General features: G+C 41.1%; 1 protein-coding gene across 5 annotated transcripts in view; it reads left to right on the forward strand.

Moving 5' to 3' along the window:
- The window catches only part of dennd1b (DENN/MADD domain containing 1B), a 104,814-nt gene that overhangs the window by 57,822 nt on the left and 29,858 nt on the right, over positions 1-17,134 (forward strand). For all 5 annotated transcript variants that reach the window (XM_072389191.1, XM_072389193.1, XM_072389192.1 and 2 more), the window contains 3 exons: positions 5,067-5,167; positions 6,794-6,839; positions 8,436-8,537. In XM_072389191.1, coding sequence (XP_072245292.1) covers positions 5,067-5,167; positions 6,794-6,839; positions 8,436-8,537 — 249 coding nt within the window. The remainder of the gene's footprint in view (positions 1-5,066; positions 5,168-6,793; positions 6,840-8,435; positions 8,538-17,134) is intronic.

A 17,134-nucleotide genomic window follows, 5' to 3' on the forward strand; every position in this document is an offset into this window, starting at 1 on the left:
CTGTTTTAAAAAACGCTGGTCGGTTGTGGCGTAGGGGCGGGAGTCAGCCGTGCGTGCAGCCTTGTCATAGGCCCGTATAATAGGGTTGCATCAGCCCTTCCTCTAACTAGTCAGTTGGGAGGACCCCCACCACCACTTGTGTCTTTCATCTGCCGAGGCCCCCCAGCTTTCGAGCCCAGCCTCTGCCCTGCCTATCGCCCATGCTCACACAGCCTGGCCGCAGCACCGGCTGACAGCAACCCTCTTATCAGGCTGTCAGGCCTATGCTAACAAGGGGCTATCCATCCACCATGCCCTAGAGTGCCAGCTGTCTTTCCGTTTCCAGCTTTTTCCTCTGTTGTTCCTCTTCTCTCTTTCCCCGACTTCTCTCTGCTTCTCTCGTCTCCCTTTTACTGATTCCTTCTTTGTGACATATTATTTTCTGTCCATCTGTCTCTCACTCACTCACTGCACCTCTCTGTCTTTCTTCGTTCGCCTCTTTCTTCTTGGGAGTCCTAATGTGTCTCTCTGTTGTTAGGCAACTGCAGAACATCAGGACATCCTCCCCCTCCATCCCCTCCCTCAAGCCCCTCTCCTCATTGTTCTCAATAAACTTATTTCTGCCCTATGCCATGTGTCTTCAGGCGTGTGTGGTATGTGCATGTAGTGGGTGTTTGTGTGAGTTTTCTGCACAGGTGTTTATACCTTCTGCCTTCTGTCTTTACTACGATAGAGTCAGTATTGTGTGTGCATGTGTGGGAGGCCTGGTGTTAGCTGTTACCTGCGTTGTCCTGCATGCCCTCTCTTTCTCTTCCAGTGCCACCTACCTGTTTGTGGCACACTTACCGTGTACCAGGCCTGACACCTGCGTTTGTCAACACAGGGAAAAGCACAGCGTGGGTAATTGGTGACTTTCTCAGTGCTTGTGAGGAGAGACAGAAAGGCCAACACAGCAATGAAGAAACAGGATAAATGTGGGAGAGGTGGCATCGGGCAGAAGGACAGCAGGAGGAGAAAAGGAAAATTGGAATAAGTAATGAAAACCTGGGATGAAAATGAGGCAGGGAGATGAAAAGAGAGGACTGAATTTGGAAAGAAAGCCGAGTTGAGGGGAAACGAGTGTTTAAGGCTGGTGTGAGGAGGTCAAGAGTGACCATGTTGATACCAGTCCTGTAAAACTGAATTTCATCTTCTACAGCAGTAACTATTTTTGAGCACAATGCTCGCTGTACAGTAGAACATGTGCAAAATGATTTTTCTATTAAAAAAACCCTGAAAGAACTGAGTTTTTCCAGTCTGAGGAAATGGCTCAGTGTCAACCTGTGACTCCTTTATATGCAAAGTATGTGAATGTGATATAGCGTTTTCAGTCGTTAACTTCAGTGTGTCCAGTTACTCAGGTAAAGAGTAATAATGTGGGTGGAAACACTGGCTAAGTCTGCAGGGCACAGACTTGCAGCGATTGCAGAGCTCCCCGGTGGCTCCAGCTTTTTAAGGAAACAGTGCTGCTGAAGAGTTTTTTGTTGCTGCTCAGACATGGCGTGAGAAGTTGAATCTGAATATGATGATGTATGAATGCATAGGTTCAAGAGTTGATAACTTAATGAAGTGGATTAATAACTTAAGTTGATTAACTATCTCCGTACGAACTATCTATTCTCCCTTCAGTTTCCTTGTAGAAAAAGCATTTTTATAAGTTGTATCCATCTTACAGAGATTTAAAGAAACATTTGTGCATTCGGACCTCAAAAGTTGCATAATTAGATGAACTAAACAAGTGTGCATTGAAAGAAAAAATCACCTTTTCTGTATTATGATGGGGATTATTGTCCCACAAAGCATGGTGTAATTTACTGCTTGATTTGTGCATGTAGGCTCATAATATGTATATAGTATGGAGTGCATGGTCTATATATTTAGCATGAATTATGGAATATGGTAGCAAATGACTATCATATTGAAAGTTTCCATACAAATGATTATCTCTTCACTTCATTTAGCCTTCTTCTCAAACTTTGACCTTCTCCCTTCCAGCTCTTTATCTCTCCCTGTCTATCTCTTTTCCCTCTGTCCTTCTTTAGTCTCACTGAATGGGTCTGGAAAAACCAGTGTTCGTGTGGGCACTTTCTGTGGAAGCCACAGCACACTAAAAAGCTCTCAGGGCAGAACCAAAGACCTTGACTGCTTTTTGAAGCAGGCTGTCGCTGTATAATCGGTTAGCTTCTCAGAGGAGGGGGCAACACACACACACGCACACACACACACAGCATAAGAGGCAGGCAGCCCCTCATTACCGGGCAGAGCCCTGGTCCCTGAGGACTGGACCCAGCACCTAATCCTGTATTTGTTCTTGGGGACTGTATCTGTGATTCTCCATTGAATGGAATATTAAGCACCCAGGTCTTTTGTGGAGCGTGTAAGCCATTTGGCTCCACTCATCTATTATTTATCAGCCTGGCAAATATTTTATCAGCCTTAGCCTCTCATGACCCACTCTCATGTGAAGCCCCCCTCTAAATGAAGAAGAAGAAAAAAAAAGGTGTAGTTTTTTTTTCATGTATCCAATTTTCACTTTTTGCCTCATTTGTCCAAAAACCTGGACAAGGACAGAGGGATTAGTATTAATCTGAATTAGAGAAGCAAATATGTGAACTATTCCTGTGGAGTTCCCTCCAAGTTACCTTATCTAAGACTCACTGCTACTTCCATTGCTTTGGAGATAACAAATAAAAGAAAACTAAAATCTAGATTCGCCTTATAAATCATGATCTTCGTTCCGGACTCCCTTCGCGGTCAGCTCCCCCAAGCCCAGCCACCCAGCCTGGGAAGAGAGGCAGAGAGACTCCCGTTTTCACTTTCAACCTGAGAGTAAATCATGCCGGTTGGGGGGCTCACCTTGAGGCCTGGTGGAGATAATTGGAGTTGGTTAGCGAGGTGTTCTGTGCCATTACCTCCTGGTACCGGCGAATAGCTGGGGCTTGTCTCACACTCCCAGAGGAGGGATACACTAGCCTGTTGGCTCTTCACTCTCTGTGTGTGTGCATGCGTGCACGTGTGATTCGTGCATGCATGTGTATGTAGATCTGCGGATGGGTGACCTCTCTTCATCACAACTTAATGGCCCCTTACCATCACTGCTTCAGAGAAGGAAGAAGTGTGATAGTTTTGATAGTAGCTTTTCCGCCAAGTGCTTCACTATCTCTCATTAATATTCATAGCATTGATTTATTTTCAGAATTAACAAAAAAACAAACTGTTTGCCGGGGAATTAATCTTGACAGGAGCGTGGCATTGTTGTTTTATTTGAAGACAGCAGGAAGCAGATATATGCATATGCAGATACACAGAGCAAGACACCAATTAAATGTTGATTAAGTCCTAAGTATTGTGGGACTGTGTGTATGAGAGACAATAAGAGAGAAAAAGGAGCGTTGCTTTTTATATACTGGCCAATATGAAAAATGAATGCAGTTAGACAAACATGCAAGGAGGGAGGCACGCGGACAAATAAACACATGCGTGCTTTTTGTTGTGAGCTTTCAGATTTCCAAGCTTGATCTGAGGGTAGAATTCAGAGGGGTGGGGACTTTCTTTCTCCTCCTCTCGCAGCAGTTGTTTTCAGCCACCAATCTCACCCGCTTTTGGCCGGTCAATTGTGACACTGTGTGTGTCAGTGAGCAGGGGGTCTCCTGGTAGTTGTGTGTGTGTGTGTGATAGTGTGTGTCCGCTTCACACATTTACTGTGAAGCTGCAGCAGTATAACAGCGGCTGCTGCTCCGGGGTCCCGGCGGTATTGGCCTAGCCCGCAGTCTCTCTTGGCTAACTCATGTTTCATTCTTTGGCAATTTGCCCTAATGAAGTCCCGCAGGAGCCCCTCAGACCTCTGTTCTCTTTCCATATTTAATCATGTTATTTTAATCTGGGGGATGAGCTAACGCCTCTGTCTCCTGCTGCGTCTGTGTGTCTGTCTGTGTGTGTGTGCTGCAGGTCATTACTATAGCTGGCTTTTCATGAGATTGGATGTCAAGAGGGGGATGCTGGCGTTAAGACAATGGTAGACAATGACTTTAAGTCTGTCTGCAACATTGGTTTGACAATGTTAGAGGCGCCTTTGAAAAGCAATGTCATCCTCACATGATTGCTTCTCATTATTTGTTTAAAAAAAGAGGTTAATTATTCCATATTTTCCCTTTCATTTTTTCAGTTATCGTGGTTGGGCAAATTTTGATTTTTAAGGCTACTGGCAGCACTGCTTTGGCCTTGTTTTGTTGCTTTTTGTGCAGGTCAAAGCATAATCCCCACTTACTGGCACTGATTTAAAAAGTGTGTGATAAGGAGTTAATGTTTTAGATGGTTTTATAATAGAATATCACATGTAATAGGAGCTACAGTTTAGTTGTGATGACGCATGACAAATAAATCAATACCACAGCGGATGCATGTTCAGCGTGTGTAAAGCAAGTGTTGCTTTTCTTTAGGTCAGTCTTTTTAACAGTTTTCTTTTCACATCAATCTCTCTGTTGTGTCTCTGTCATGAGGGTCAAGACAGGCTTTTATCAACTGGCTGATCTTCTGCTTTCAGTCTGTGGGAGAACAGGTCATAAATGAATCTATGAAAGCTAACAGGTCATATGTTCATGACAGCCCACTTGACATGTAAATGAGAAAGGTTTTTCTTCCCAAGGCTTTTGTTTTAAAGATTATAACTGTCTGTTTGCCAATGAAACCTCAATAAAATCAAACTAACAGGACATATATTCTTTAGCACAAAGCATAACCGCAATTTGTTCAGGCTTATTTTAATTTAAGACAGGACACTGTTTGGAAGTATCCATTGCTGCGTTTTTATATAGTCTTCAATAGTGTGGAAAAAAAAGACATTTACAGAGGCAAGAAAAGGACGGAGAGCAGGATAATTTGGCTAAAATGGATCACTTTTTCAAACTTTTCTAGTTGTTTCCTTGAGATGGTTTTTGATGGTGAAAACAAACCAAGTTTGAGCATGGAAGAGAGTTTTTTTTTTCTAAAATATTTTTGGGTTATTTGTTTTTAAGTTTGTCCTCTCTTCTTTGTCTCTGTCTGTGCAGTTAACTGCATGTGTCCATGGTGCAGCAGCTTTGCTCTTTCCTATGTACTGGCAGCACATCTTCATCCCTGTGCTGCCCCCGCATCTTCTGGACTACTGCTGGTAAGGATGACCACCTCTGCATGACACACATGCACAAACACAATCATTATGGTCACAGTGAACTTTTTCTCTTCTGCCACTGTGTCTTATTTTGCACACATATGGCTTCCACATAGACATGTAAACACATGTGTGCCAGTTATGCATCAAGCTCAGCCACTAAAACCTCGGAATGAAAGTGCAGCCACACATGTTCACACTTTCTCCCACTCCTTCCTGTTCTTGTGCGCACTTCGTTGGTGCACCTTCTCTTCTGTGGCTCCTCAACATAATGAATGGTCCGGATCACCTTGCTCTATATTTCATGCCGGTGCTAGCACCACGCTCTCATCATCTCAGCTCTCTCAGGGGTTCATTACCACCCATCCAACAAAATTCCAACAAATCTAAACGGACGTGATTGAAACTGAATGGAGAGAAAGAGTACCGGCTCATCTAAAAATCTACATGCGTTCTGGTCAACTTCAGATCCGTGTGTTTAATGTGCTTGTAGTGATGTCAGCTTATGAGAAAGGAACAGTTTTCTTGTTGAATCATAGAGTACAGTGCTTTACCATGAGGGGCACATCAGCTTAAAAAAGCTGTCTATCACTGACAGTGAAATGTGATTTTCAACACTCTGTGAAGACTCATCATTATCTTATTGAATAACAGGGGTGTCCTCCGTGCACCGATTAGATAACTAGATTATATTAGAAGCTCCACATGTTTTTCTGTGTATGTACAGTACATCTGAGTTTCAGAGAGTCAGTACTGTACATTCATAAAGCAGTACAGCAGCTACAGTGCAGGCCTGCTGTTTGTTTTTCTGCTGCTGTAAACTGATTACAAGCCTGTCGCTTCTGCATTGCCTCGGCCAGAAACACACCAACCCAAAACTATCCAATTTTTACTACCTCTGTAAACCTCTGTTATTTTCACCATTTTTAATTAGTTTGTCATTTTTGCTGGTTGGAAAATACAGTGATGCAACATTCCTGTGCTGCTAACTTATGAAATAAAAATAAATATCACATTAAGTGAAACTCTGCTAAACATTTCTTTTACATAAATGTCAGCCTGATACTTGACACTCAGAAATTTAGCCAATATATGAAAAAGGATTTATTGTGGTTATTATGTTATCTGCTTATTGTGAAATGAATAGTGTTATTGTTATGTAGTTTCAGTGTCAGCATTCTCTGTAATTGTAGTTGTGTGTTAATAGCACCTACTGCTCCACTGTGTTTGAGGTTTCTAAATTCACCCACTGATTTGAATCACATTCTATTTAAGCTCATTTTATGCCACAAATCAACATACCTACTCTGTAGGAGCAGAACAAATAAAAACATAGCTGTTCTTTAAACCTGTTTTAATAAATAAATAAATAACTATATTGGCCGGAGGGTTTTTGGTGTGAAAAGAAACCAAAACTCTTTTACTGCCCTTGACATCCACAGCTGATATGTAATGTATGCATTGGATCATTTTTGTAGTGCATCTAATGCACATCTGATGCTGTAGTTTGTATGTAACTTCCAGCCCTTCAGTGTCCAAAATTCTTTGCCTTTGACATACTTTTGTTTTTGAATGATCTAGTACTGATAAGTATAAACCTTGGTGTTGTACTTTTTCCATTCACAGTGCCCCCATGCCATACTTTGTGGGAGTTCATCTTAGTCTGCTCGAGGTATGTTGATAAATCTGTTGGTGTATATATACATATGTATGTATATGAATATAAATGTGTACGTAAGTACGTGTAACGCGATACTTTGAGAGCATTAGTATCATCTCTGTTTCTGTAGAGATGATACTAAGTCATCTCTACAGATGGACATGATGTGGATGATGGACATGAGTGCAAAGACTGAAGAATTACTGTTGGTTGTCCAATTTTGCATCAGATGCACTATTTATCATGAATGTCTTTTTTTTTCATGTAATGTTAAAACACAGAGGAAGCAGTGTGTGTGTGTGTGTGTGTGCTTTATATTGGCACTTCATTTCTATATAAATGGCCAGTTAATGCACTATTTGCTTTTAGTGAACTTGTCACATTGATTTAGAAAAAAAAAAAAGGTGACATGTCAGTATTTTTTCATTTTTGTACACCAAAACTGAGCCCTTTTTCCCCCCCTTAAATCCCTTTATTGTTTGTGCACATTCTGAACCAGAAGTACAAAAAACAGAGAGAAAAGGCATCTGCAAACAAAGAGCTTTTCTACTTCATTGTTAAGCCTTGTGTTGGTTGGGGGGCAGGCCACCATCAGTACTGCTGTTGTGTGTGTGAAAGCATGACGCAAGAATGCACACATTTGCATTTGTGTGTAAGTGTTAGTATGTAAGTGTTTGTGTGTGTAATTGTGCAAGCACATATAATGTAATGCACATGTGTGTTTGTGTGCACGTGTGTGTGTGATACTTGTCTGACAGTTGCGGCAGCGGCAGTATTTATCACACTCTGCATCCGTGACAGACCTTCTTTCCGCCGCTACATAATTAGTCCAGATCAGCATGTGAGCCTCCGCTGCACAGGCTGTCACAAAAGTGACAAACTAGAAATTCACACACTGCGCTGCCTCCGCCACCCCCCCCCACCCCGCATACACACACCTGCCTGCATCCTCCTGCACCGCGCTAAAATAATTGTTGAATTTGTCGCCATCAGGATGCACACGGCGCAGCATCACCGTGTTGTTGTTGATGCATGAGGTTTTGGTTCTGTGGAAAATGTTTGCACAGTCCAAATGTTTCCTCTCAGTGCCATTCTTCATTTTCAGAGCATGTGTCTGTGTGTGTTACAGTAAAGATGTTCTAATGTTTTTGTTTTTTTTTGCTACATACAATTTTTCATCCTTAATCATAAAGGGCTGTGAAACCGTGTGCTTGTAAATGTGACTGCTGTATTGTCTCGTTCCTGGGTCTTCAGGACAGAGATGACTTGGTCTACTGGGAAAACACACCTGTGCCAGCTGTGGAGTTATATCTTAACTTGATATCATAATTGAATAACTAAATGATTTATTTTCTTGCTCTTTATTGTATAAAATATGTAAATGACACAATAATAGAATTTATTATAATAGTAATTGCTTATGAAAACCGGTGTGTGCATTTTAAAATGCATTATGCAAAAAGAATAGATATTTATTTATACTTTTTTCTATTATAGAAGAAAACTTTAATTGCATCTGTTTTACCTGTGTGTGGTGAACTTTTGATTGTATTTTAATTTTCTCTGTGTCTGCTGCTGCTATAGATAAAACTGCATTTCTTTTTGTAGCGAGTACGCAGTCGATCACTGGAGGACGTTGTCATTTTGAATGTGGACACAAACACCCTGGAGAATCCCTTTGATGACCTGCACAACCTGCCCAGTGACGTGGTGAGACACACACCCATAAATACACACACACAGCTTTTCCAGAGTGACTCTCACTTGCATAAGAACGTACACTCTTGTCTTCCAGTGTAATGTCACACTCGTATTTCGGCCCATGTGCGCACACACTGACACAGACACACGTAAACATCCAGAAACTTGTCAAAGTATAGTTCTGTCCCCTCCCCACATCATTAATGACTGCAGCTCTGGCTCCTCAGATTGTGGCTGTCTAAAGTAAACTCCCGTCGCGTCGTATGACGCTTAAAGGCAAACAGCATTCCCCGACCATCAGAGGCTTGTGGGAAAATGTGAAACTCCCTTCCCTTCATCTCCATCCATTCTAATCATTATTTCACAAAGTCTTGCATTTCTGCCTGCCCACTGGCACGTTTCTGAGAGTGAGAGATAGGAGGAGGGAACAAGGCAGAGAAAAGAAAAGAAAAGGCAGAGATGGGTGATTTTGTGGGGGGAGATGGTGGGAAGAAAGGGACCAATTACCAGTGTGGGCAGTGAAGCCACCTGCCAGCGCATCGTCTCTTTAATTAATGGAGCACTGACGCTGGTCAGTGCTACTGGAAGCATCACCATGGTGTCAGGGTCACTCACACATTTACCCACATTCACACAAACACCTCCACAACCATAAAGAACATAAAGAATCTAACACACATGCTTGTCTCCTCTGTCTTTGTCAAAGCAGGAATCTTTTTGTTTGTTTAGTTAGTCTTCACAGTGTGTTTTGAAGCTCCTCTGTGAGGCACTGAGATCCCAGCTGAAGCTGTGGACGCACTATTACCCACGCTGCTAACAGTTTATACTCAGGTTCCACTGCCCACCAGCAGTACATATTTCCATCCACTGCCCAGCAGACCCCAGACCTGCTCACACTCCCACCCTCCTCTGATTTAGCACGGCTCTGCATACATTGACTGCTTGCATATATGCATTCCTCTTTGCTATGTGCGATCTTTACATTCTGTTCATTTCCGGCCGACGTTTAGACCTACCTGCCTACCATATGAAGGCTCAGGTTTCACAGCACCTGTCTGCCTTCGCGTCTCTCTCTGTCTCAGCATACTTCCTGCCAGCTCGGACGTTTCTTGCGCCCGCTGTTTGCCTCTCATGCTTCTTTGCCTGTGTGCCTGTCTGGCTGCAGTACCTTCTTCTTGCTTCCTGCCTGCCGGCTTGCTTTTCTGCACCTAGGGACTAAAGCCCTAAATTAAATAGCAAACTGAGTTTGTCATAAAAAGAGTCGGGGCTTTTGAAAAGCGACAGAAGCAGAGAGAAAAGCTTTTGTCTTTGCTGTGTGATAAATTAAGTGGCAGGCTCGGTGCCTTTTTTGCTTTGATCCCCTTCTCACCAATTTTTCCTGACTAATGACAGAACGTAGCCCATGTATCATGTCAAATTACACCACCTGAAATGGAAACTTCACTGACATAAATATATTTATCAGAACAAATTGTTGTTGTTGTTTTTATTCCCCATTCAGATTTCTTTTTTTTCCCGCTCCTGTCTCCTCTTATCTTTTCACTGAGGCTAGTAGATTAATAACAAAGCAAGCAGGTACTAATTGAGTGGAATTCCAGGTCTCTTGTTAGTTTGCTTGTTAGTGATGAGGACATGCCACATGGCATTTGATGTTGGTGTTTACACACGAGGAAATGTTTGAGGCGTTGTGTAGTTTGCTGAACTGGGGCCTGAAATCCTGATTAATGCTGAGCGATTCTCTGCCTGTGCTGAGCTGCCGCATGTTGTTTCTGAGCTATTAAAATCACTATTCGTTTGTCTCTAATTCTCACTGTAACACAGGCTACTTAACACTCAAGCTTTATTCAGAGTGAAACCCGAGTCCCGAGACCTATGAAGAAATGATTATCCTCACTTTAAAAAGCCCCGCTTCACTTTGTAGGAATATATAAAACATAAAATGGATTAAAAGGTAAAGGCCACAGGCAGTTTTTTATGTGAATTTCAAGTCTGTGTATGACAGAAAACAAAGCACTCTGATGTTCATTTAAACAAACCTCTCGAGATCCATCCAATTATGGCAATGCAGGTTGTGAGCACATGTGGACTTCGTTATTAGGCTTGGCTGACCAGTGGTCGTGCTTTTAGCAGGGTCAGAGTTCACAGTTGTTCTGAATTAGCCACCCTCTTTCAGACAGGACCCCTACTCCAGCCCCACAAGAGCCCGCCCCTTAACGGTCTTTTCCCACAATTTCACACATAATATTTCAGATTTATTGACTATTACAAATACTTACCAAGCCAGTAGCAGTTCCGTTTAGCAAAAGAGGGAAAGATCTAAATAAGGATGTAATTGGTAACCGGTTAAAAAGGATGCCACGATCTGTTTGGGTGTAGCTCGTTACGATTTCTTTATATCCCACATTAGTTGTATCTTTCTATGAATGCGTTCTATTACATTTACTTTGTAGATTTTTCACATTTAAAATAGATTAACAACATTAAAATCTTTAGATTAATCTTTTGATGAACGTTTTTCTCATAACTTTTATTCACAACTCACACAATATTCATTAAAGGTCATTGTAAGCAGATCCTTATTATTTAGCATAGTTTCTATTTTTGTATGAACAGCAGTGTAGATTAAGGAACTTTACTGGTGTTTTTTTCCATTGTTATTTTAATAAACAGTTATCAGAAAAAAAGTATTTTTTAAAAAATGCTCCATACATTTTAGCAGCTTTTTGTACATCTGAAGATTTCTAAATTTAAACTAAAAGTTTGATCATTTTTCTAGATTAATGGTGATCTCAGAGAGACGATGCTTGCGTCAATAAAATCAATGTGTTGACAAGCACACTGAGAAGAAATATTCACAAGAAAATGGCTGGTTTCCCCAGGAACATCAAAGTATTTTTGTTTGTTCCTGTAAGATTTCACATTTCTTCTTCCAAACAGAGATTGTGGTGATAAAGTTATAATTGACTTTTGGTTGGGGAAGTTGTTTACCTCTCACTAGTCATTAAAAGTATCCAAGAATAGCAAATTAGGAGTCTGTTAATTCTGAAAACAAACAATGTGTGTCTGAATCTGATTTTTGTGTGATCCTGGCAATTGATCTCAAACCAATGACGGATTTTTTTCATGCATTATTCTTTCTGTGCCACATATTCAAGGTGAGGTGCTACAATGCAGCTTACATCTTTATTTTCAGATGCTCTCTCTCACATCACAGCCTAATTCCTTCTATTCTCCTCCTCTCTGCCTCTCGCCTCTTTGCTGACACCGTGTACCCATACACTCCAAGCCCTCATACATTTGATCATTTGTATTCCCAATCAAGGGGGGGATTTACAGCGTACACTCCTACTTCCTGTATTTCATGCCTGCATTTGGAGGTTTACAAATGAATGAGGGGGTTGAGGTTGTGTCTGCGCGCCTCTCCTGAGATCACCTGGCAAACTTAATCAAACATCGCTGCTTTAATTTGGTGTTCAGTTTCCAGAGAACAACATCTACATCATCATCTACAACAGAGTACAGCAGGCAACACTTGAACACTGTTGCGCAGACACACCTACACGTTGTCGGCCAGGAATGTTCATCGCAGCATTCAGATTTACTTCAGGAGAAAACTTTTTCCTACTCACAGATTTCATGGTTTGTCCACCAGATCCCCTCGTTTTCAGTTAAGATGAAGTGTCTTTTTACTCGTGTCTTCGCAGCATAGCGGAGCCGCCTACTGTAAAGCCGCTCGCATGCTCCACTAACTACACCGTAGCTTACTGCTGGGAATGTAGTTGCTCCACCTCAGTTACATACTGTACCAGAAACAGGCTACACTGTATAATAGCAGAGTCCATACAGAGATTCTGGTTTTGTTCTTGTTGTCGAGCCTGTATTTTACCAACACCAAATGTCAGAATCTGCTGCTCACTTTCGACATTATTTTACGGGTTGTGATTGTTTTAAATGGTGCTGAACTGTGCGAACGCTCTCACTGCGGTGTTTGCCGCCCTTCATTTACTCATGTGGAGTTTAAAAGCTGCACTTCATTTTCACATAGTCGTTCTGCCGGCGGTTCACTCTGGATTAGAAGTCAAAAAGGGAGAGCAGCAACACCCACTGCGATAGTTATTGAAGCGAAAGATGACATTTAGCTATAGTTAATTATGTATGCAAAACTCAGCCGCTCAGCTGCTATAAGAGGTCAGCTTGACAAAGTAACCCCACACCGGGGAGAATCTCAGCCCTATTAAAACACACACACACACACACGTGCACTTTTTCTACCCTTTTCCCACTCCATTTCATTTTACCTGCAGTGCATGTATTTGACAACACTTCAACAGTTATATTTTTTTTGTGACTAATAATTAATCTCTTTGTTGTTTTTCTTATTTTTTACTCATATTTTTTTGCTCGCATCCCTCAGACCATTATTTAATTGACTCCACCCCATCATCTTAAGTAATAATCCCTATTATTGTGCATTTTTATGGTTTAAAAAAAGGTTAATTGAAAAAAATTAAAACGATGGTATCTAAGATTTATTTTTAGTGTAATGAATGAATTTCATAATTCCAAATCCTTTTTGTGTGCATTCCCTTCCACGCGTTAGGAGCATGCTGCTTGTCTGTTCTCTGTGTCTTTGTTCAGATTTGTGTGTATGTGTGCATTGCTGTGTGTGTACAGTTCAGACTGCAGCACATCAAAAGAAAGTGGGAGATTTTCATAACTATTTTTTTTCTTTGTAGTTTCTTTAATTGCGTCCCCATGGCTTTCTTTCCCTGGACAGAATCTTAAACAAAACACTCTTTTTGTGAAGAGAGAACTCAAGTTTTTATTCATTTCTTCTAAACAACAGACAAGTGTCGGGGTCATTATTTGGGGTTTGCCATGTTATATTGAAATTTTTGTGTAAAATTCTAAATATATATTCAGGGTTTGTGTGTAACTTTTTTCTTTGATTTACTGCTCTTTTCTTTTTGCATTTGCTTTATAGTGAATGTAAAACCATTCCAGCTGTTCTATTTTCTAACATTTACTGGTAATAGTTGAAGTTCATGGATTTTCAGGGATAAAATCACTAGATTTTATGTTTGTGATCTGACTCTATGATCACCTGCTGGAATTATTACTCGTTCATGCACAGGTACAGATGGACTGATTGCAGATGACTTGCAGGATCCTAATTTGGGTCTTACTGAGGCATTGATTCTAATTTTTAGTCTTTCTTTGAAGTGTAATTGACTGCATACTTAGACTGAAAATTCAGTTGTATATTCATAAAACACTGTCTATTAAAGAACTTTTTTTCTGACACTGCACTAGAACCACTCCCTCTTTGACGTGATGCATCGAGCTAGTGGACAGATCTTTTTTTGTACAAATAGAATCTCTAAATAAAATGGATCTATATCCAACTCTGTTTAACCCATTAAGACCACAAATGTGCAGTTAAACTTACATGTTGCATCAGGTAGTAATGGAATTCCATTAAATATTCCAGATGCTGCTGGCTGTTTGCAGACTTTGCTTAAACTTTCTAAACTTCTAGTCACTTTTTCTTTGCTTCTCAAATTTAAACCTCTTTTAAGTGTCTCAAGTTTGTCCCAAATATTTGTTTTTTTCCACATATGTATTATAATTTGTGAGCATGGAGACCAATTTCCATGCTGATGACACGTTATTGTGTGGGACTTTAACTATGCTGAGTGCATACAAGTTACGTTCGTAAGCCATCATTTGGCTCCTACACATGAATTTGACCAACATAGAAGTAGATATAACAGAGTGAATAGTTTCACACTGTGAGATGCAAAACTAGGATCATTTCATGAGTTTTAAATCAACAGTCTTCTTCTTTCTTTATTTTGAAACAGGACTGCAGAATGTATTGATTTTGATTATTGATAGTCATTGGGATATTCGCCGTCAAGTGAGGCAAATTAACTCGATTACGTCATGCTGCAGTTTCATCACTGATTTATATAAAAGGGGCGCTTTAATGGTTCTCATCTTCCAAATATAATCTACAAGAGAAGTCTATCTGATCTTTAGTAAATGACCTCTGTTTAAGGGTTTTGTTGGGTGCACTGAATTAGTTTTCTCTTTCATTTGTGAATCACTTATTTTGCTGCTAGTTAGTGACTTGCAGGCTCTGTGTGTGCGCTGTAAAATAAGCAAAGAACAGGGAATAAACACAAAATGGAGGATTTGGTTGGAAAAGAAAGGAGTCTTGGCTGTGTGACCATATCCTGGCTACAGAAAAGTGGATTTTAACCAAAACCAGGTGCTTTGTTGGAAATGCTCTACATATCACGCTAGAGCATGTAGGAACACTGTTATAGTAGTTTAATTGATATTGTAAATCAGCTTTGTAACACAAAGGGACATTTCCAGAGGTAGATCTGAATTCCATTCACATAAAAATCTATCATGATATATTAGATTGCTGACTGTAGCCTGGGCAGAAAACAATAGGATGAATACAGCGGCGTAATGTTGACACAACCCGCGCGTAAACTACCTAATCTTCCTAATTATTTTTTATTTTCTGTTTCGCTGCACTCTACTGCAGAATCACCTCGATCTTTCTTGAGTTTTCATTCTTTCAAGTCAATCTTGTGTTTTCTTCATAATGGTTGCAGAAATGATTGTCATGGAACCTTTTTCCAAGATGATGCTGATTAGAAATGCCCCACAGTAGTCTTTACACAGTAGTATTTGGATATTCTGTAATCATAGGTGTATGATATGAGTTTGTGTAAATATGAGTGTAGCGAGGCCCCATACGTGTGTTGACATTCACGGCCGCACACACACTTTCACACAGATGCCTGGTGTCACCTACAGTGGTATCATCCCTTACAGTCAGACAGGGATCATCATTGCACCTGCTAATTACCATCTCCAGCTGGAGAGTTAAATGGAGATCTGTTCTATGTCTGACCTTTGACCCCATGCTCTTTATGTGACGCACTTCAAATCCTGTTTGGGGCTGTCTGGGCTGGGCCTTAATGAGGCCCCATGTCTGCCCTCTGTGGGCTGTGCGCCTTGGATGCCCCGCTTTCATCCCCGACCATCTTCCCTTGATGTAAATTGAAAAGATCACAGCTATGGGGAGAAGACCTGTACTGAAAAGGCCTCTCTGCATAGATTATGAATATCATAACTCAACAGTTTTTTCTGCCTTTCCCTCAACCACCCACTCCCCTCTCTTCTCCCGCTACCCCATCCCTTTACAATGCTATAGTTCTAATTGGACCCAATGGGGGAGTCTCTGCCTTTGATCTCATCACCGCCACTGTGACTTTACACTAAAAAATGTCACTGCCAAATAGGGTTATCACCTGTAGAGTCTGGCCTTCCTCTGATGCCTGTATGAATCTCGTTAGCTTCACTCAGATTGTAGAAGTTAATTAGTTTGACAGAGCCATTACCGCAGAGGCATACCTGATGATTGCGGCGTAGGCGCCATATTCAAAATCCAATTACTAAATACACATTTATTTTTTTTGTCAGGAAGGTGAAGGGCTGCACTGTGGAGTGTGCTTTGGTTTCTATTTTCAAAACCGATGTTCGTTCTCACGCACTACAACCATAAGTATTTGACTTATTATATGTGACAGTTTAATTAATCCCCACATGTGAATAAAGAATATTTGTCTTCATGCTTCTTTATCCTGCTTGTGAATATACGTGAAACTTTGAACTCATTGCTCTAATGCCCGTTTTTGTAACACTGGGAAGCAAAAACACAAGTGATTGTGTCCCAGCCTCATTAAAAAGTGTTTGCCACTGGAGTGCTCTCACCCGTTCAAAGCTGCTGTACAGAACTCTACTGTGTGCAGAGTAAACTCTGCTATCCCTTCTGCTCCGACAGTCTTTGGGGTATGCCTCCCCCTCTTAGACTGACAATGTGTTCGCTTTGATTCCCCCCCCCCACCCCAAAAAAAGACAGTTTAATGATTTGCAAGGATGAAAAAAAGAAATCAGCAAAAATGCCCATAAACATGAAATATTAATTCCAGAAAGGGCTTTACATAAACATAAAAGCATTTAGTACAATGAGTGAATATGGAGATGACACTTGTTAATTTAACCATGATAAACTTTCTGTTTGATGCCTGGGAGCATTCGCGATGGCAGCACGGGGAGGTTGTGGAGAGTGAGAAAGCCCAGGGGAGAGGAATCAACTCTGCTCGTTTTGTCTTTGTCCCAGTTTGAAACTGCCACACTCTCGGTCTTGCTTTCCTTCTTTGTCTCTCAGCCTCTCTGTTCCTCCCAGCCTGTCCCCTGTATGTGCTGCTCTCACACTTTGCTTCTCCTCCCTCAAATCTTCCAGTCAGGCTAATTGCAGATTCCTGACTGTGATATGGGTCTGATGCTGCAGCTTCACAGCATGATATATCTGGCCACTGATTGAAATAGACCTGGTCAGAGTTTTTTTTCTCACTGCAGAAGAAGTCTTTTAAGACACAACCTGTTTTTTGATGCCATCATATCTGTCTTCATCTCTCTGATACCAAATGTTGCCTTGAAACTAATTCTGCTAAATTTGATACATAGATACAGCTTTACAGATGTGGACGAGCCATGGAGCGTAGGACCCACACAGTGTG

This window comes from Leuresthes tenuis, unplaced genomic scaffold, assembly GCF_036924035.1.
Source record: "Leuresthes tenuis unplaced genomic scaffold, fLeuTen1.0.hap1 SCAF_7, whole genome shotgun sequence".
Lineage (NCBI taxonomy): Eukaryota > Metazoa > Chordata > Actinopteri > Atheriniformes > Atherinopsidae > Leuresthes > Leuresthes tenuis.